The 21745-nt window shown below is 39.2% G+C and overlaps 1 protein-coding gene across 5 annotated transcripts in view; it reads right to left on the reverse strand.

Moving 5' to 3' along the window:
• Positions 1-21745, reverse strand: part of TMEM266 (transmembrane protein 266) — a 189051-nt gene that overhangs the window by 49028 nt on the left and 118278 nt on the right. For all 5 annotated transcript variants that reach the window (XM_073303518.1, XM_073303517.1, XM_073303520.1 and 2 more), the window contains 2 exons: positions 13154-13308; positions 6603-6676 (listed from right to left, as the gene is read on the reverse strand). In XM_073303518.1, coding sequence (XP_073159619.1) covers positions 6603-6676; positions 13154-13308 — 229 coding nt within the window. The remainder of the gene's footprint in view (positions 1-6602; positions 6677-13153; positions 13309-21745) is intronic.

The following is a 21745-nucleotide window of genomic DNA, read 5'->3' on the forward strand; positions in this document are numbered from 1 at the left end:
TGAATTAAAACTGAATTGTGATTATAATATTTACCAAAGTTTAAGCATGAACTCTAGCAATATGATACAATGCCACTTAAACTGGTCTCTGTAAGAAAAAGGCAAAAATGAGAAAGGTTTTATTCTGTTATTTATGTATAGACATTTACTATCATTATAGTATATGTGTACCTGTAGATGTTCTGTTTTACAGTGCAGCTGCCAAGCTACATTGCAATTTTGATGCGTAAACTTGAATACAAGCATCTAATACACTTGTACATATTACCTTTTGGCTTAAAGGGACATTGCCAACTTGAATTATTTAAAATTGAAAAATTTATAAGATATTCAGTTTGTGGTACAGCATCTTTTAAATAGAACACCCTGAACTTATAATAAAAAATTCCTTAAAAAACCCAAAACTTTACAAATGTTTTTACCTCTGATGTTTGTAAATGTGTTTTCATTAAGACAGGAACTGAATAACTGATTACACAATAAGTGCTATCAAATGCAGAAAGAAACTGGAAAAATAATTGCAGTAAATTATTTTCATTACAGTAATCTTAGGTGTTATTAAAAGGTATAGTTTTCAGACAGATAGTGTCCCCTTAACAATGTGGCCTACTATTGTCAAGTAAAAAGAATTATCTCTCTGCAGTGGTACTATAATTTTTCTATCTAATTTGGTAGGGAAACTTGGCTGAGGTCTTTGCTGAGCCAGCCATGTGAATTCCCACAATTTGCATAAGTTAGCCTACTGTGAACGTACACTCAATAATTTTTTTACATACTTTATTCCTTGCACGGTTAATATATAATTTATTACTCTGTGACTCACTGGGTCAAATTCATCGCTAGAGTAAAGAAACCAAAAGAGTGAGTGAAGGGATGTATTTGGCCCATCAGGTTTAGGTAAAGGAGAGAACTATGTTTAGTTCAGCAGTACTGTTTGTACTGAAAGGGGAAGATTGAGGACAGAGGAGTGTGGGGGAAAGAGAGACCTTTCCAGTCTCTGGTGTAGCTCTCCCCTCCCCCCTCCCCCCACCCAAGCATTTATTGTTTGCTGGCATAATTACTCTGAAAAGCAAACTTTTGTTTTGCAATGCACTAGATTACTCAAAATACCTGGAGTAAACCTTTCCCAAGAAGAATACCTTGTACTCATCTGTGACGCAGCAGGGAGGGGAGAGTATTGACCTGGGAGTGTTTTTTTTAAACTTCAAATATGTTTAATATGGAAAACCACAGAAGATGGTTTTGTTACAGCTGCACATTTTTCATGGAACATAGATGCAATGACACGTTGGCACCTGGATCACCGCAGCACAGCGAGGAGAGTTTCACAGGACTGTCTGCATTGGGGATGGGAGACTTCCCTTGAGGGAAGATACCTGAGCCAGGGGGTTGGGGCCAAGTGACACCTCCTGCCTGGGAAACTGGACAAAGGCTGGAGGAGGAGCTGGGGGGAGGCTGGGGGAGATGGCTGGCGTGGGTTTCTGTTTGGAGTTGGCTGGGGAAGAGGAGGGAGCCCCAGGTCTGGGGTTTTAATCTCCCTGCCCTCCCCCCCCGCACCAGAAGGTCCTGACTGTGGGGTCCTGTTTGTGCCTACAAGCTCAGGTTCGGACTGTGTTCCTGTTGTCTCTAATAAACCTTCTGTGTTACTGGCTGGCTAAGAGTCACGGTGAATTGCAGGAAGTGGGGGTGCAGGGTCCTGACTCCCCCTCACTCCATGACATCATCTATGAGAGTTTTATCTCCTGCAACCCAGGTCATCCAACTAATTACTCATTTCAAACACTGTTTAGAAGTGTTTTAATTTACCTTTTTATGGGCTGACAGTTCTTAGAAGTGCTTCCCCAATTATTAGTACCTACCATTACCATACCACTGGAGGATCAGGAACATGTTATCTTTAACCTGACACTCAGGGTTCTACCACATGGGTATCATCTCATTCAGCTTCTCGTCAGCCAAACTTCTAAAAGGAAAAGGAAAGAAAAGGGTAAGAGTTGACTACATCTCACACACTATTAAAATAGTACAAAATATTTTCCACATGCTCTGCATTATAATTGTTGCATTCTATTGTACAATATATCCACAATAATTAATAATTAACTGCAATAGCAGAGTGACACCAACATTGCAGGCATAAACACATAAATTCTCTAACACTAGCAACTATGTTTTCTTTTCTTTTTTTTTTTAACCTATATTACATAGTATCTAAATTCTACAGGTGCATTCAGACAAACATTCCTGTAACATACACTGTACCAAGTTTGTCCTTAGAATATAGTAATTGAGAATGACAATGGATTCTAAACTCAGAATTCTAGATTCAGAACTGTTTTACGGACATGGCTCAGTGACCTATTTGCTGACATCACGCTACCTTGAAGCAAATATGAATTTGATACAAACTTAGTCTTTGACTTTCCTACATCAGAAGTTCCTTCTGGTCACATTTGGACCAGGGGTTTTATCTACATCCCTGATGAATGGTGTAGAAGATGCAGGAATCTCATCAGCAGCAAGAAATCAAGCTTGAAGAGAGTCCAGCTGAAGCACCAGTTTAGCACACTGCATGGGTCAGAAATGTTCTTGAGAAAAAGGGATTGAGATAAGAGGGATGAAACTTTAGGAAGGCGTTGTGCTAAAGTCCTATCCCACCACAAAATCCTATGGTCTCCTGAATCCACCTTGTTGTATAGCGACAAAGTTGGATGGCTGAGCAGAGATAGATTTCCAAAACATTAGAAGTTAAACTTGTGCACTCTATTAAAGACTCCACAGCCAAAGTTTAACTGATTTTTTTAAATATCAGTTTATAAAATCCATGTAATTTTTTCTAGGTTTTCCTCTGCACCACCTGTTCCCAAAACCAAATGTTATCAATATCAATTCTTAACAAGTCCCCCAATACACATACATGGCCAACAATCCAGCACACTTAAGGAACCCTATGATAATAAAACTAGTATGCATAGGGAATGGAGGAAAACATTCAGAAAGGTAAAGTTCCAGTTCGTTATGGAAGAATCATATACTTTTCCATTAAATTCTAATTTTTCTATACTGATAGGTTGCTTGAAACATACAGCATTTAATAGAGAATTATATTACTACTATAGGATTTTTTAGAAAAATATACAGAAAGGATATTATTTTCTCTTAAATTCTATAGGTTTTTTCCCCCAGTAATGTCTACAGAACTATATTGGCTTAATTCTAATTAAATTCTGTAGGACTCTCCCCTAAGACGTTTTAATCTTCCTAGAGATTATTATGAAGGAGGAGTACAAGTATGAGAGACTACAATGAATATTTTTTGTTTATATGTAATTTGAGTGATACGTTTCATTTTGTCCTCTTTCTCTTCTTAATGCGACAAGCCAATTAATACATTTTAACTCAAACTTAAAAAACCCAGACAATTAACACCTTAACTACTGGAACCCCAAACCCTGCTGAATGCTTTCCCATTCCAAAACCTTTGGGGAAAAAAAGACCCTGATTTAGTGTGTACTTAATTTTAAGCATGGGAACAGTCCTGTTGACCTCAATGGGACTACTCCTGTGACTAAAGTCAGTAGAGTGCTTACATGTTGTGCTGAATTGGGCCTATATAAAGCAATGCAACAGCGGAGTACTACAGGCTAAAAAAGCCCACACCTGCAGGCCTCTCTCACAGGAACAGTCCCATTATCTTCAATGGAACAACTGGACTGAGCGAGGGCTACAGAATCTGGCCACTAATACCAAAGTCATAAGATTATTTAAAATATATTCAGACCATACACCACTTACCAAAGTCGATGCCAAGTCCTCTGTCTGCCTTTTCTCATCCAAGTATAATCAGGGCTGGTTTTACCCTCTTGATATGGTGCAATCCTGAATTAGCCTTGACTGCTGCTTTTGTTTTTTGCCCCAATATCCCTCTGACATTCTATCTCCTCTTCTGTCTTAACATCTGGGTATTGTTTGGTGTACGGGCTTGACATATGTAAACAGACACTAACAGGCAAAGCATCACAACCAGTAAATCTAATTTTAGCATTTGCAAAAGTTATATGCACGTCACTGAAAAAAGATATTGTGATATGTTGGAAAGTTTGCGGAGACTAACACGAGGAGAATATAAAATTAACACATTGCAGTAAATTCAGGTTAAGACTTGTGGCTGTAGCAAAAGTGTAAAGATAGAAGGAAAATGCTCGAGGAGTAGCAATTTAATTTTGTTAGTGGCTGCAAGTACCTGGCACATTTGTCCACTACATTTCAATCAAGCAGAAAGCCAGCTCCTATTTAACTGTAATGAGACAATAAAATGGGTGTACTATAGTTAAAGTTGCTAACGTTATCCATTATAACCAAAGATTTCGATCAATCCACAATTTTCCAAATTTTGAGCACAAGTGCCTTTGTGTGGTTTGGGGAAAATAGTATTATAAGTGATGGATCATACTCAACAGGCATCTGATAAGGTCTGATCAATCAAACGAAACCCTACCCTCTTTGTGAAATCATTATAGCATCTCTCTGCCTAGCCTGGTCTGAACAGTGAATGATTGTAAAAGCCTCACTGAACCACAGAGCAAAATTCTTTTCTATCCACCCCAAACAAAGACAAATCACTCACATGAGGAACAGGAATTAAATAAATGTAATGAAAATGCTGTAAGAGATCCTCTGCCTTTTTCACGGCCTGCAATTTCCAGAGCATTGGACAATAGTCTGGAAATTCTAAGTGTTCATTTTAGATGAGAAAAATAAGTTTCTCTTTTCTATTTTGATGCTAATCATCACAATGTAAACAGATTTGTTGCTGCCCTGTTAATCCAATGTTGTAGAGAACTATCTCCAGCAAAACAACAGCAGCAGCAAAGGTGAAAAATTCACTCTTCCCCTTTCCCAGTGGTTCTCAATCTGTGGTTTATAAAGTGCTTTCAGGTGGTCTGTGGAGCTGCTTCTGTCACAGTGGTGAAGTACATGATGTTTGCAGCTATTATTAGCGCAGTCTAGGACTCTTAAAAGTTTCCAGAAGCTTGATTGATGAACAGAATTCCAAAAATCCTAGCCGCTTTGTGCGCCTCACATGGCTACTTCATCTCTTTATTGGTGGTATTTTTTTTAATGTAAATTCAAACTTTGGTCAAACGGGTGAATGAAATTTATCAATTTGGAAAGACGGAAGCAAACTGCAAAGTGGATGCCAACAGGATTAGAACAAGGGGTACTAAATGCAGTGAGGGGAGATTCACTCCCAATACCCGTATTGTCCTAAACACAGAGAGAAGAAAAAAATACAATACAGACACAAAATGGGGATGGAGGGTAGCCAAACAACTTTGCCTATCATATTCAAAATAAGTTTATCTTAGTATTTATTTATTTCTGAACCATAATCAGTAGGAAAGGTTTGGACTCAGGATATGAAAGTGAGCAAAAGTGTATGGTTTAGGGTTGTGTGTATTCATTGCTTAAATTTGATATTTTTTTAATCCATTAATAGAACCATAGAAATAAATGGCTGTGTAATATAACTAACTACATGTCCAACAAGAGTGGTTTGCAGCATCAGCTGTGACTATCAAGGCTTCTGCTTTTTCTCAGGTGAATACTCATAACCTTTTAAGCTAAACTGAACTCTTGGGTGCAGCCTCTAACTTCTGTTTTATTTGGATGCAAATCCTTTCCCCTAGCAAAACTAGAAAAATATTCTTCAGGTCTGTAGATATTCCAGGGAGTCTTCTGACATGGCATGGATGTTGGTGTAATTCAAAAACACACAACCACGTAATAGGATTTTTGTAACAATATGCATAACATGTCCCGGAGGAATAATCCAAATTGCTGTTTTGGAAGCACTTTAGATATATTAATAGTTCAACACAGATGACAGTTTTTTGGAATAAAGTTGCAAACTATAGTGAATTACTTCAATTTAGTCATTTATTGTATTATCAATATGGGCTTTTCCAATTAATGAATTTATGCAATTATGGTACAAATACACATTTGCACAGAAATTCACCATTGTTCAGTCTTACTTTGTATCTAATTTGCTGTATTTAATTATTTTCCTATACAGCAGTAATATAGATGGATGGAAAATATTTAGAAAAAACAGAGAGAGCTGCTTAAGTAAATCATGAAAGGACATGATTAATTCTTATTCAGAACCAAGCTTTGTATAAGATGAAGTCTTGGATTTCTTATTACAGCAAAATTCCGATTGAGGCCAATGAGAAATTTCCTGGAGTGAGAAATTTCCTGGAGTGAGCCAGGCCTTTTCCCCATCATTTAAAGGGACTGATTTGGGATGATACAGGTATAATTATCTCTCCTCACAATTTTGCTCTTATATTTGTATGGCAACATTCTCCCATTTTTCCCAGTCCATTCTAATTATCTCTAATAAAGAGAACGACTGTCAATACAAACAAGATCTTTTGGTTTTCCAAATATGAATGGCAAAAGCGGACTTATTTTATTTTTAAAACACATCATGTTCCTGCTCCTATTCCTATAATCAAAATTCCTACTGACATCAGTGGGAGCAGGACTGAGTCCTGCATCCAAATCAATTGTGTTTCACCACGCATTTTACATACCTCTGAAAAGAACACAGACAAGATGACTAGGCTGATCCAGTGAATAATTCCTGCAAACTGTGATGCACTTGAAACTGTAATTAACACAATATAATGAAGCATAATTTTAGTACCAGGTAGCAACTTATATATAATGGTGACTAGTATCATCACCACTTACATTTAGGAGAAGCAGATCATTTGAAACACTATAATGAAAATATAACAAAGGGACTAGATGCAATGGAACATGGAGCTTTACCCTCTTAAGTTGCTCATTCAAATCAATTCAGGTCAGTAGTGACCATAAAGTTGTTATCTGATAGCTGTTCAGTGCCTTATGTAAAATCAGTACGTGATCTCACTCATTGTTCCCAGGTGACATTGTTCACAGTTGCCAACACCACTAAAACCTACACTAACTGGAAGTCTCAGGAGAGAGGCTAAGGAATGAATGGGTTCGTCCCAGTTTTCTGTTTTGAAATTAGGTCACTTTGGTGGTAAGCCACCTGCGGATAGGAGGCTGCAAGTCACTCCAGTAGTGAAACATGCAGTTGGCGCCTCTGAAAAACAAAGTTAGGAGTTGGAATGAGCAGTGTGGGACAAGTTACTCCAAGACAATCTGAGAAAGGAAAAATACTCCTTAGGAAGGGGCTTTTGTGCCACTCTCCTCTCAGCCAGTTCTTCTTGGTGATTGTGGAGACCCTCCATTCCCTTTCTCTAGTAGAGGTTTTGGAGGCAGTGGGTGTCTTGAACCCTAGTCCATAGGGCTCTTAGGTGCTAATAAGTTCCAACCCACCAACCAGTGTTTTCCTAACTACTGTCAGAATAGAAGCTGACCTCTGTCAGAAGACTCCTATCCTGGGATCTAATTGGTGGAATGCTGGGGGTCCTGACTGGTCCTCAGTTTCTATTTAAACCAATCTCAGGAACAAGAAATTTTCCATGCAACTGGGTTTCCCTTGCTAGGGACTGCATCCTCTGCACCACCTGCTCCTACTGCCTGATCTCCTGGTAACTGGACCCTGCCTCCTGACTCCCACTTTGCCCTCTGACCTCCTGGTATCTGACCCAGCCTGACTTCTATTCTGACGACTAGGTCAGACCACCCACATCCTAGTTGGGGCAGTGGGCTGCTTGCGATGGAGATGAATCACAATTCTATCAAAAGCTGTCTGCCCAGTTTGAAGCCCTATACGAAAAGAGGAACACAGGAATGACATTGCAGGTCAGATTCTGCATCTGTCCTATGTGTGGAGCTGCTACAGAATCAAATCTTTGGTGTGCAATACCCTGTATTGTCATTGTTCCAGGATATAGGGGCACAAGTCTGATTGGCTTTACTAGGAGATGAGACTAAATCCTGCGCAACTGAAAACTTAAGAGTAAAATTTTATAAACTAACAAAAATAATTAGTCATTATTCCTTGAAATAATTGTTTAAAATCTTTAAATTTATTCTGGAAGACCAATAATTGTTTGGACCAAGATTTTCAAGAACAGATGCATGAACATAGACCCCTTTATCCATATTAGGCACCTAAGTAAGTGGCCTGATTTTCAGAACTGATCGCTTATTCAGGTGTCTAACTATGGAACATATTGGTCACAGGTTTCACAGAAGAACAAGGCATCAAGTCCCTGCCCCACTCACAGTTAGCTTGATTCTACAAAACCAAAATGAACACCTGCATTGAGACCAGTATTAGAAATAGCTTGGAGAACCAATGTAATTTTTAACAATATTTGAATACACTTGAGCTGGATTAGAAAAATGTGAAATATCATCTGACATCAAACCACCTAATAAAGATGAATTGCTCACAGAATACACATACTATGAACACATTTAACTCTAAATTGTCAATGCAGGTTCAAAATAAAGAAAAATGTATTACAGGAATGAAACCATTTCATACAATATGTTTCAGTAAGCATATAGCTGTCAAACTGCCAAGTTTGTCTTTGTGTTACCCCACTGAGGACCACTTCATTACCATGCCAGAAAGATTCGGGCCTCGGCTGTCTATAAAGGGTTAATGTACCTTTGAGACATGGAGGACTTTCTGGATAAGTTCAGCTGCAAGGTTATCTGCACATGGTGGGTGTCTAGGATGAGGAGAGCTTTGTTCACATAGCAAAGCAGAACACTGAAAGGTCGTGTTCAGTACATGTATCAAAGTTCATATCCCTGCAGTCTCAGAAAAAAATGCAAAGAAGACAAGAAATTCTACCCCCAAACCCTGTGTGCCTGCCCAGGTCCTAGGAGTTTGTCTACAAAGGATCAAAACTGCTTGAGAAGATAGGTTGAATTACTGCACAATGGAAAAGTGTTTTGGGCATCTTTGTGTGCATGAAGATGCCAGGTTGTAGCAGAATAATGGGAGATAAGGGGGATTAGGATTCAAGGAATAACATCATTTTAGTTGCCACTGATATTCCTTAAAATATGGTAATAGGGTGTCAGTAGAAATTGCCATGTATGGTACCAATGAATTTCAGCAGTCACAATTATTGATTAATAAAAAAGAAATAAGCAGACAATACTTTAGATAATTTCAACAACACGCTGCTTAAACAATAGGGCAGTGCTGGGAAATGGGGGAATCCATTTGTGGGGAGGGTTCTAATCCCAATCTATTGACATGCAGTCTTCCAACTGCCCCCTAGTGTGCAAGCAAGGTATAACATATGGGAATTTGGGGTGGGACGAAATGGATTTCTCATATTGCAACATGTGCAGCAAAGACTGCTAGATATACTGCATGATGGTGACACAATTAAAGCGCCCGAGTGGTATCAACAGTAAACAGTTTCAAAGAACCTTCCAGGAAAGAAGTTCGTGAACAAGAGCTGAATCAATGTACCATGAACCGAGCTGGCATTCCACCACTCTCAATTGCCTTCTCTTCCTTAAAGACATCCAACTGAACATACAGACTTCCTCACACTGAACTGTAGAAACAACACAATTGTTTCAGAAACAATGTGAGAACACTACATTGTCCAAACTCTAGTGGGGCACAGTCACAGTCTACTATTTGTGTGAATTTGGCTTGTTGTAGAAGTGTAGCCTTACCTCTGAATTTCTTGGGCTTGTAAACTTTTTTTAAAAAAATTAACATTCTTAAAGAAAAGAAGAAAAATCAAACAAACCAAAAAAACAGTCAAAGGCTACAACTTATCTTTTTTTTTTTTCGTAGGTTTTCAGTACCTGCAGCTCCCACTGAACTCAAAAGGGAGACGGGGTGCTGGAACAATTTTTATAGTGGCGGTGCTGAGAGCCATTGAACTAAACTGTAAACCCTGTATATAACTGAAACCACTTCAAGCCAGGGGGTGCAGGAGCTCCCTCAGCAGCCCTAGTTCCAGTACCTGTGAAGGGAGCTATAGAAATTCAGCACCTCTAAAAATCATTAAAATCATTTCCAAACATGCTGCAATTCTCTTCTGAGCTGTCACACTGTTGTTTAAACACTGTGAAATGATCAAACCCTTATAAGAAATAAAGCCAAACAAATTCCCACTAAGGCATGGTTTCATCTTTATATTCATTTTCATTGCACAGCTATACAAGTACTTACATAGGCCCAGATCCAGCAAACAGATACATGCAGGTGGATTCTTGCACCTGTGTGGAGCCCCACTGATTTCAATAGGACTTCATGCAGGTATACAGATGTACCTATATTTATCCAATCGCAGGAAAAGGGCAGTAGTAAGTTACTCCCACCACTATTGGAAGTGGTTTGGCAAAGAGATGGAGATGCATGGTCTAGAGAGGACAGGGAGCCAAAAACTAAAGAATTCTAATCATGGCTCTGCTAATGAACCCCTTCTCTCAGACCCTGGACAAGTGACTTAATCTGCTTTCATTTCTCCATCCACAAAATATGGAGAACAGTGCTTCCGTACATTACTGGGGTAATAAGAGATTATTTAGTTAATGTACATAGAGTCTGCCATATCAAATATGCTTCATGCTAAATTCACTCAAGGTCTATTAATTTCTCATTTGCATAATCTGCACTTTTGCAGATACAATTTCCATTGATGACAACAAGGAGTTGTGCCCACTGAACAAGTGCCAAGTGCAACTGAAATCGGCACTATGAATCTGAGAGGAGAATTCTGCCCTGGGATTTTAGCAATCATAGAAGCTTAATTTTTTGTACAATATTTTTGCACATGTAATTCAAAACCATTAAAAACACTCTAAAAAAACAGATTTCCTTGGTGATTGCAGTCTCTACTGTGGATTAATGGCTTTTATTAGAAACAAAATTGGCAGTGATGTACCATAGCATATCCTTAATACACTTGTATACGCTGCTTTCATATACTACAGGGAATTATTGTATGCTACAATTACATTTTTAGAAAACATAATTGCACACTAATGGCTTTTAAAAGATTAAGTTAAAAGTACAGTCTTTGTTTCACAGAATTATCGTATTTATGTTAACTCCTCCCATATATTCCATAAGCGGTTAAAGAACAAAACCCCAGGAATTTAATGTAACAAAAGCTACATGAAATAATGAGAAGCGTGGTGTGTTGATGGTTTAGTGTCAATGCAGTGAACTGCCATGCAGCAGTCTTTTACACACAGGGCCAGCAAGAATGGAGAGTAGCGCAGAGACAAAATGCTCAGCCTAGTACCATCTGTTTGCCTGGCACAAACCTCTCTGGGGTACAGGTTGGTGGGCTCTGAAAGATGTCACATGCAGCACTCCTCAGAGAGGAGTATTGATGGGGAAACAAATGGTAAAGAATGCAGGAGATCCTTCCGAAATAGTGTTAGAAGTCTAAGACAAACCCACAAAAGCAAATAAATCTAGTGTTTAGGATTCAACCATTAGCTCTACTAGCAGTGGCAACTTTAGGCATATGCAATGGGCCTTAGGCACACACCTGACCTATCAAAGTGCCATCACTGAATTTCTCTGTGATCCTCTCTTAGTTCAGCTCTAAAGATTGAATCCCATAGCCGATAACCCCAAATACTTGGAAGACTGCATTTTGGTGCCGCCTCCTGACTTCCCTGTTTACAGAAGAGTTGGGTTAGCAAGGATGGCAGAGCCTCACAAATAGCTGATAGGGTTGTCTGAGGCTGGAAGGGATGGTTTCATAGAAGTGTTTGAGGTGTGATATAGATAGGTATAAGGGGACCAGGTCAAATATAGGTAGGGTGTAGGAGAAGGCCCAGTCAGCAGTCCTTCTTACAGGGCTTATAAAATACAACAACAACTCAGGCTGCTGCTAATAGTGGCTCCCTTAATATTACCTTTAAAGCAGGGTTTTTCTTTCTGAGCCCCACCTCCGCACCAAAAAAACATGTTCTAAAAACTCCATGGCCCACCTGTGCCACAATAACTGGTTTCTGCCAGGACCAGTGTTAAGGGATAGCAAGCAGAGCAATTGCCCAGGGCTCCATGCAACAGAGGGCACCGTGAAGCTAAGTTCCTCAGGCTTCTGCTTCAGCCCCAGTGGCGGGGCTCAGGGCCCCACGCTTCAGCAGTGGATCTTCGGCTTTCTGCGCTGGGCCCCAGAAAGTCTAACACTGGTCCTGCGTGGCAGACCCCCTGGAACCCGCTCACGGCCCGCCTGGGGGCCCTGGACCTCTGGTTGAGAACCACTGCTTTACAGCACTCCATTACACTATGTAAACTGATCTTTGGGATGAAATCCTGAGACCACTGAAGTCAAATAGCAAAGCTCAAGAATATCACCCTAGAGTTCCTTAATCTTTAACGGTTCATTTTTTTGCCATTGTGGGTGTGTCTAAACCCCTTATAGTTATTTCTATATATTTCTACATAATTTCTTTTTTAAAGGGCACCTTTAATATTTAGCACAGGAAAACTTGTTGGCGCTTACATTCAGATGAGTTTTGTGTGACTGAGCAAAAAAGAATGGAGGGAGAGAACAGTGAAAGAACAGCTCAACCAGGAAGCAAAGCAACACAATTAAAAATTGCCTGTACCGTGGAACCTGTGTAGAGTGAACTCAGATATAGCAAAACTTCACTTGTGTTGTTGTTATTTGTCTTACCATATGTTAGTGAAGTAGAAGGAAAGCCTTAATTGTTTCAATGCATTGCCAGACACTAACTGTAATTTCAGTTCCAACAAATCTCTGTTTATAGGGACAAATTACTAAAAGAGAGAGCACCAACTGCACCAGCAAAATCCACACTCACCTATTTGCATACATACATGTAACTATCACAGAAGTGTCCTTTTGATGCACAAATGCCCTGTTTTCTGGTGTATGCAAATTGGAGAAGGTTATCATAATGGGAGTGTGCAGTTTTTGCAGGTGAACAAGGTGTGGGCACATTTTTTCAGGTGAATTCTACCTGCATCCTCTGAAAATCTGTCCCATAACGAATTTGCTCTGTGGGGAAGGGGAGGACTTCACTATACCAGGGTTCCACTGTATTAAAAGTACAGTAAAGGTCATTATCTAACTTTTAAACTACTTACATGACCAACCCTCCTCCCTCAAGCAAGTTAAATCTAAACATCATTTATCTTCGATCAAATTTTTTAAAAAAGCCTGCTACTCACACTGGAGAAGCTTTATATCTATTAGGAGTTCCAGAGTCAGGAGAATCACCACCAACACTACACAGGCTACCAGGAAACTGTTGAGACTTGCACTGAGCAAAAATACCTGCCACACAGCTGCTCGTCTCCCACAGCACGGCTTTAGCCAGTTAGATCTAAAGAAATAAAACAAGGGGGGCAGGGAGGGGAGAAGAGAGAGAAAGAGAGGAAGAGAACGTAAAGAGTAATGGACTCTAAGTGAGAAAAGTGCTGCTAGAATAGATGTGACCATCAGTCCAAATCCTATTTACTTTTATTAATTTCTCTGTTAAATACAGCCTCTTCTCTTGTCTATTTTTCTGAATTAGTATAGAGTTGGATGCTAGTTACATATATCAATTGAAACTACCTGAATTTAATGGGCATCCTTAATTGCACCTGTACTATGGAGGAAGTTCTTCCTGGTCTAGAGGACTCAACAAGACCCTCTGTTCTAGTCACATTTTTATAACAGGCCCATCACCATTATATCCGAGTGCTTTTCAACAATGCATTAAGCAATACGACTAACGTCTGTCATGGGTGGTCCCTTCTTCAATCCCCAAGAAGAAAAAAATTCTTGTATGTTTGTTTTGATGTGTGTGCTATGTGCTTTTATTTGTGAAGGCCAGGGCAAAGACTCACGCTTTGTAGTTAGATTGGAAAGTAATGAAGTTGGTGGTAGTTCCTCTGGAAGTGAGAATTATGATCTTCGACCACTACACCACTTAATCTTTGTGATGACTTGGAAAAAGTTGCCAAAGCAGGCATGCAGTCATGCTTCAGCCTACCCTGTGCACCAGAGCCAGTGCCTATGATGTTACAAAAGGTGGCAGTGGGTGCTTGGAGAAGGGAAGGGTGGCAAGATCAGTGATCAAGTGGATGCAGTGGTTCTCATGAACAAAATGCAAATACATGGATATTGGTGGTACAAAGGGGGAGGGAGATGGTGCATACCACCTCTGAATTAATAACTCTAAATTCAATGGAGGCATAATTCATGTGGGAGTCAAACACCTGAAAAAAAAAACCCACCACCATATCCGCATCACACAGCCTTCCCTGATGTAGCCATATGCCACATCTTCAAAAATGAGAAATGGGTATGTCTCAGTGCTACATAAGCAACACTAAGGGACTTAGAGCTCTCGAGTCTCTTCAGAAAAGAACGTTTCAGTGAAATGCTCCTTCCCCCAGGGGATTGCTTAACTAAACCCTAAAGACCTCCTGTGCAGACACTTTAAACTTGAAAGAAGATCTGGCAAGGTTTACAGTATATAGATCTATCCTTAGTTCAAATGCATCAAGACTCTGGAGTAAACATCTGAAATCACCAGATACTGCTTCTCTGTCTCAAACATTCTGACTGAAAAAATGTGAAACAAAACACAACTACATGAACTGTAAAAGACTGGGAGTTCTAGATTTTTAAACAATTATTAAAACAAAAAACTAAAGCACCAAAAAGATAGGGAAAAAAAAAGAAAAATTAAAGGCACATAGGTGGTTGGGAAAAAGTGGTGACGCTAATCTTCTGCCCAATTTTAAGGTGAGACAGTGACAGGCTCCTAAAGGAGTTGCATTCGGTCCTCCTCTGCTGGTGGCTCCAAAATAAGGCCTCTGGGAAGAAATAGGGTTTTGAGGTAAAACAAGGGGGAAAATCCTCCCAGCTGTCGGGGGCACATATTTGCAATTTGGTCACCAGGGAAAAAAGTATCTCATAGATGGAAGCTGATGTACTCCCTTATTTTCTAGATCCCATTCCAGTACTCACAACTGCTCTCAAACCTAAAGAAGAGCTTGAAAGTGTGTGTCTCTCATCAACAGAAGTTGGTCCAATAAAAGATATTACCTCACCCACTTTGTCTCTCTAATATCCTTGGACCAATGTGGCTACAACAACACTGCAAACTTCCGCGCTAGGTTGGTCTACAGAACTTGGCTTTGAAAGCACTCCCAGTGCCACAAGCTGTAAGGAACATGACTGAAAAGTGAAGCAAAAGTTGTTCTCTTTCAGAATTTTTGCTCTTTTTGTGGGAAAATAAAAAAAAATAAAAATACTCTGATGTTCTTCTATCCAAGGATCTTAAGCTGCTTCACAAACATAAATAAGCTAAACCTCACTCTCAAGATCCCTGGCAAGTCAGCTTAGTATATTTGTTCCCTTTTAACAGGCAGGAAAACTGAGGTACACAGAGAGCTGTGGCAGAGCAGGGAATAGAACCTCTAACTCCTGCTTCTGGGTCACATATTTTAACCACTATTCTTCTTTTCAATACTTAAGTGCTAATCCTCCAAACTGTCTGGGGACAGACCTTTATGTGGACTGAGACCTTTTGCCATTAGATTTATTGGTAGGGGTTTTTATACATTAATTTCAAAACAGGATCACATTCTTCATTATGGCTGTTATTTTAGTTTTGAATAATTTTCTGATCACCCTCCTGGTGGTTATATTTTTATTTACAATAAGGAATAGCCTTATTTATTTTCCTAATCCTTCTCTCTTGTTCTTACACCTTCTTTCTCTTCTATTTCACCAATTCTTAGCTCTTCCTTTTCCTTAGCTTAATGCTTCCTTTTGCCTTTTTCTTATTCTCAGCGTGATCAGTAGAGGGCCTAGCTACATACCTTTAAAAATTTCCATATTCTTAAGACTTCTAAGGACACTGAACATACATACACTTAAATAGATTGCATTACTCAGCATATACTACACACTGGCACTATAATGATTAACATTATTATTTAATTGTTTAAGTTAGTAACTACTTAAAGAACTGATAATGCATGAAAAATAAAGTTCACCTCTCTAGCTCTGCACTGGCTGTCTATGCACGTAGCAATTTTTCATTCTGTACAAAAACTTTGCAACGAAAGTATCGTATTATAGTTTGGAAAACATTGTTCTCAAAGGTGAACTGCAAAGCATAGAATGCTTAAGTTTCTTTCTAATTAACAGACTATAAATCAGGGGTGGCCAACCTGTGGCTCAGGAGCCACATGTGGCTCTTCGGAAGTTAATATGTGGCTCCTTGTATAGGCACCGACTCTGGGGCTGGAGCTACAGGCGCCAACTTTCCAATGTGCCAGGGGGTGCTCACTGCTCAACTCCTGGCTCTGCCATAGGCCCTGCCCCCACTCCACCACTTTCCCCACACTCTCCTTGGCCCGCCGTGCCCTCGCTCCCTCCCCCTCCCCCAACCTCCTGCATGCCATGAAACAGCTGATCGGGAGGTACGGAAAGGGAGGGGGAGGCGCTGATCAGTGGGGCTGCCGATCGGCGGGGTAGGAGGTGCTGGGAGCTAGGCGGGGGGAAGCTGTTGGGGGATTGCTGATGTATTACTCTGGCTCTTTGGCAATGTACATTGGTACATTCCGGCTCCTTCTCTGGCTCAGGTTGGCCACCCCTCCTATAAATCTTTATCTCAAAATTACAAACACATTTTAAAATTAAAAACTGGAAAACCACCTGCTCCTTCACTTATTAACAGGATGCACTCATGTATAATCTGTCATCTGAGGATTTCAAGGAATTATACACCTTTAGTTGTCATTCTCACTTCACATATACTGAAAATTATCCAGAGAGGTTCAGCTATTTGCCCAAACTCACACAGCAAGTCATCTGCTCTGACCACTAGACAGAGGCATAGCAAGCCTCGGGTGAGGAGTCTGCGTTTCCACCACAATAACTGAAGGCATCTTAAACTCCAAAATCCAAAGCAAGGGGGAAAATGGAACTTTGAACTCAGGACTGGGTGTGTGAGTGAAGATGGGACAGTTTTCCTAACATTTTATTTTAAATGTGAATTTATTTTTAACACTTAGCCTCACAACACCCATATGAGGTAAAACAAATTAATATTTGTAAAGCAGATTGGAATCTTTTCATGGAAGTCAATATACAAGTGCACAGTTTTATTATGGGACATTTGAAATATATATTGATCAAAATGATCAGGAATTTTTTAAAAAGACACTTTTAACATGGCTTTTTGCAAAGCCAATCTATTACTAGCCTAATTTGATGCACTAATACACAGGTTTTAAAAAAGATGTTCAGCATTGAACAAAATTGGGGAAAGAATTACCACATTTATTTGGTAATGAGCAACCATAATCACTTCATTCAAGCTACTAAAATCTGTCACTGTTTCTGTTTCCCTGTCTTGCAAAACAAACCAACCAACCAAACATTCATGGCATAGTAACCAGCCTTTCTGGCTAATTAGTAAGCATTCCCCTCCCTCAAAATGATCTGCAGGCTAAAACTGGGCAACAGGTTATATCTAGGGATGGACACAAATGAAGATTAGCAATTAGCCAACAGAAGGCATGACCCAGACCAGGAAGTGATAAAAATACAAGTATGGGTAGCAGCCTAGACCTGGCTGAGGGAAACCAGGCAGCAGAGCCTGGCAGGAGTTTGCAAGTAGCACCTAGAAGACCTGAGGAACTCTGAGAGACACGTACAGCCTTGTACCCTCCAACTGGATTGCTCCTTAGAGGCTTAGCTAAGAATAACTTCATGAATTATTTCTTTAAATAAGTTTTAATACTTAGGAGATTTGCAAACTTTCTTTTCTGACAGCTCTGGTATAAAGTTTCCTCCTTTAGTATTACAGGTGTGCGAGTGTTCAAATGGGAACCTATCAAAAGGTGACCTATGTAGGGTCAGGTATGTGAAGAATCAACTGCGCTTGCTTTTGAGCTTATACCATACTGTGCATACTACCAAGTATTCGAGTTGCACTCACACTGGCCTTTTCCCTGAGATTACTACCACCACTGCAGCTCCACTAGTGTAATTACTAGCTACGCACAGCAGGTCAACACGGCATCTTGGGTAAGACACGGGCACTCACTGCATTACCAGTATTAGTGCTTCCATTGGTTTAGCTATACCAGTGGAAGTACTGGTGGGAAATATTAGGGAGAAAGGCTAATGTAGATCAGGCTGAAAGGGTCCTGTGCACCATGACACATACAGAAACAACCTACCAAAGGTAAGAGTGTTCACATGAAGACTTTGAATGATCTGTGTCAGAAAAGAATCAGAAAGACATTTCTAAATCATGGAACATGTTTGTAACATACTGACTGAGCAGTGCAACATTTTATATGTTCTGCAATAAAGAGCCAGTTATCACACAGAATTTAGAGTGCAAAATGCTCAAAGTGGAAAAGAGGGAAAACATTTTCTGCTGCAATGCAGGTCTTAGATTTGGACCAGAGCACACAGAGTAACAATGATGTAGTACTGCACAGGAGAACAAATCATCATTACAGTCTCCTTCAGTACATTTCGCCATTTTGCTTTTGTTCTATCTTTCTGGCCCCAGTTCATGTCTGGCAGTTATGCATATGTTTTAAAAAAACCCAATAAACCAACCAAACATCACTTTTGTAAACAGAGAGAGAGAGAGCTTGCTCACTGAATGAGACAGTTCAGCCTTAAAAGCTCTCTACCTCATCTCCCTCCTGGGGGCTGGGTAATTCATCATGGATCAGTCTGATATCTTCATGGGCCTGTGTGGGTTGAACAGAGTAATTGAGAGGAGTGACGTAGGATAGTAAAAGCCCTTACAGTATCAAGTGGCGAACCAAGGAAGAAAGGCAGAAACTTAAACCTATTTTAGTTAATGACCCTCTAAGTCTTGCAGAAAAACAACTAAAATACTAGGCAGAAATCAAAATAATAATTCAAAGATTTGGAAAAAAAGAGAAATAATGAAGACTCTAGCACCATCTGATGCAAATTTAGAAGCCAGACTAAACTGTCTGAAGGAAAAAAATTAGCACATTCTTGGTGTTTTACAAATAAAATAATAATAACAAATGAGATCACAAAAAACAAAATGAAAATGAAGAGGCAATGTAAAATGCCAGAAAGAACAGAATGTTTAAATCTGTTATAAGACAAAAAGAACAAGGATGAAAAATAAATCTAGAATAAGAATACTGACCTTGTCAAGAAAATCAATAAAAAGCAACACAAAGAATAATGAAGGAAAACACCCCACAACATTCCATGGTAGTAACAGAAGTAGTTTGGGTTCCATGAAATGTCACTACTATAGTTCTGATCTTGTAAAGACTTATGCAAATGCTTAATATTTACATACTTTAACACATACATGTAAATTTATGTATGTGCATAAGCTCTTGTACAATTAGGGTCCAGTTATTTTTTCAATTAACACAATACCTGTGATCTTGTGGGTAATGTGCTGCTTTCTGTAAACTTAACCAAAAGCTTTATAGATTCTAAAAAGATATGAAGAATGTTATGCAGAGATAGTCAGCATGCAATTTTATGCCTTGGAAAAAGAAAACATTCCTTTACCCCAAAACATCACTTCTTTATTACAAAGCAGAAATAACTAACAGATTTCTAAAAGCACAGAAATGTTCAAAGTAACAGGAAGAGTTGGAGTTACTTTGCATGGTCCACCATAAGATAGAGAACAAGAAATCTGAAGAACTATAGGAGAGGAATTCATTCAAGAGAAGAGAAACATGAGGGACCTATTTTATACAACTACAGGTTATGCTACCTTGTGTTAGGGTTATATCAGTTCATCATAATAGTACTGGTGAACAAAGTACTGGTGAAATCCTGGCCCCAACGTGAAGTCAATTGTGAAGCTCCCAGACTTTACTGGAGCCAGTATTTCACCTCTTGACTTTATTATTCTAATTTTATTAAAGTGATTTTACTGTGGTTCATCTGCAAACAGGTCATTGTGGAATAAAACAAGCCATGCTGTAGAGTCTATTATTACAGTGTAGACTATGAAAAGAACTTTGATGAATCAAAAAGAGAAGCAATTTTAAAAATATCCAAAGGCTGAGAGATTCAGGTGCAAGAATCCTAAATCACATCTACATAAATATGCACTGACATTTCATCTGGAGAAGGGGAGTGAAGCAGCACAAAGATATAATCCAGCCTTAATTCTACACTTCACATCTGGAGAAGACTGCCAAGAACATTGCACAAGAAGAAATCATTAAAATAAACACAGAAATCTTTTTAAAAAAAATCTATCCAAAAAGCTTTGTTTAGAGAAAATTTTAGAAGGGTTACTATAATACAAGGACTTGCTGTTTGGCCTTAGGCTAGTGACTATTTTAAGACACCAAGGGTTTGGTCCTGCACCATTAAAGTCAGTGGAAGTTTTGCTATTGAGTTCACTGAGAGCTGCTGGTGCTCAGCATCTCTGAAATTCATACTCCTGGGCTGTGATTCTGCTCCCACTGAAAAAAATGACCTAAACTCACTCCCTAAAAATTACGGCACCAAAAATCAAATGTCATTTTTGAAAATTTGGCCTTTAAATTCTGTGTCACAGTTTCCCCATTTGTAAAATGTAGATAATCATACTTCCATCCCTTTCTCACAGGAAGGTTGAATGCATTAATTACTCTTTGTACAATGATTTGAAAATTAAAAGCATGAAGATTTATTATTCTCATGTTTAACTTCCTAATATTGTTGACAAGTCTTTGACCATTTTTTCCATCCCCAGATGTTCAACAACTCCAGCCCCCAGAGTTCCTATTTAGCTGCTCTCTCTTTTCTGCTTCCTCCTCTTATCCTACTTCCCATCATTCTTTCTTTAACATTTTTCTATAGTTTATTTTACTCTCTACCTAAGCAAATGTAAGTAGATTTTAAATGTGGCTGAGCACAGAAGCAACAAAGTAAGACAAATAGTTAAAAAAAAATCCATGCAGGTATATCCACCAGATAAAACACATAACGAGCATAAGCTATGGACCACACTCATTTTTTTCATATTTAGGGACACTGTCCATTACTTAAATTAAACAATCTGCCCCCCTACACACACACACACAAAACAAAACCCAAAACATTTGCACTTCTGGCTAAGTTTTTTAATCTATTATGAGATTACAAAAAAATGTATCTAGGATTTTTTCCATTTGTTTATTTGTGCATTTAATATTTTCTGTCTATAGTCAGGTTTCAGAGTAACAGCCGTGTTAGTCTGTATTCGCAAAAAGAAAAGGAGTACTTGTGGCACCTTAGAGACTAACCAATGTATTTGAGCATAAGCTTTCGTGAGCTACAGCTCACTTCATCGGATGCATACTGTGGAAAGTGTAGAAGATCTTTTATACACACAAAGCATGAAAAAATATCGCCCCCCACCCCACTCTCCTGCTGGCAATAGCTTATCTAAAGTGATCACTCTCCTTACAGTGTGTAGTGGGGTGGGGGGAGGTATTTTTTCATGCTTTGTGTGTATAAAAGATCTTCTACACTTTCCACAGTATGCATCCGATGAAGTGAGCTGTAGCTCACGAAAGCTTATGCTCAAATACATTGGTTAGTCTCTAAGGTGCCACAAGTACTCCTTTTCTTTTTGTCTATAGTCAGTTTCACTCTTTCCTATCAATTTCCCATTAGTTGTGTGGGTCTTTTACACAGCAGTGGAGAGAGAAAATATTTTTATAAAATAGAAAATACCAACATAAAACCATAAAAATTAGGAGTGGCACCTGAAGCTACTTTTAACTCATTTTTAAACACTCACTAGATTT

This window comes from Lepidochelys kempii, chromosome 10 (assembly GCF_965140265.1).
Source record: "Lepidochelys kempii isolate rLepKem1 chromosome 10, rLepKem1.hap2, whole genome shotgun sequence".
Classification (NCBI taxonomy): Eukaryota; Metazoa; Chordata; order Testudines; family Cheloniidae; genus Lepidochelys; species Lepidochelys kempii.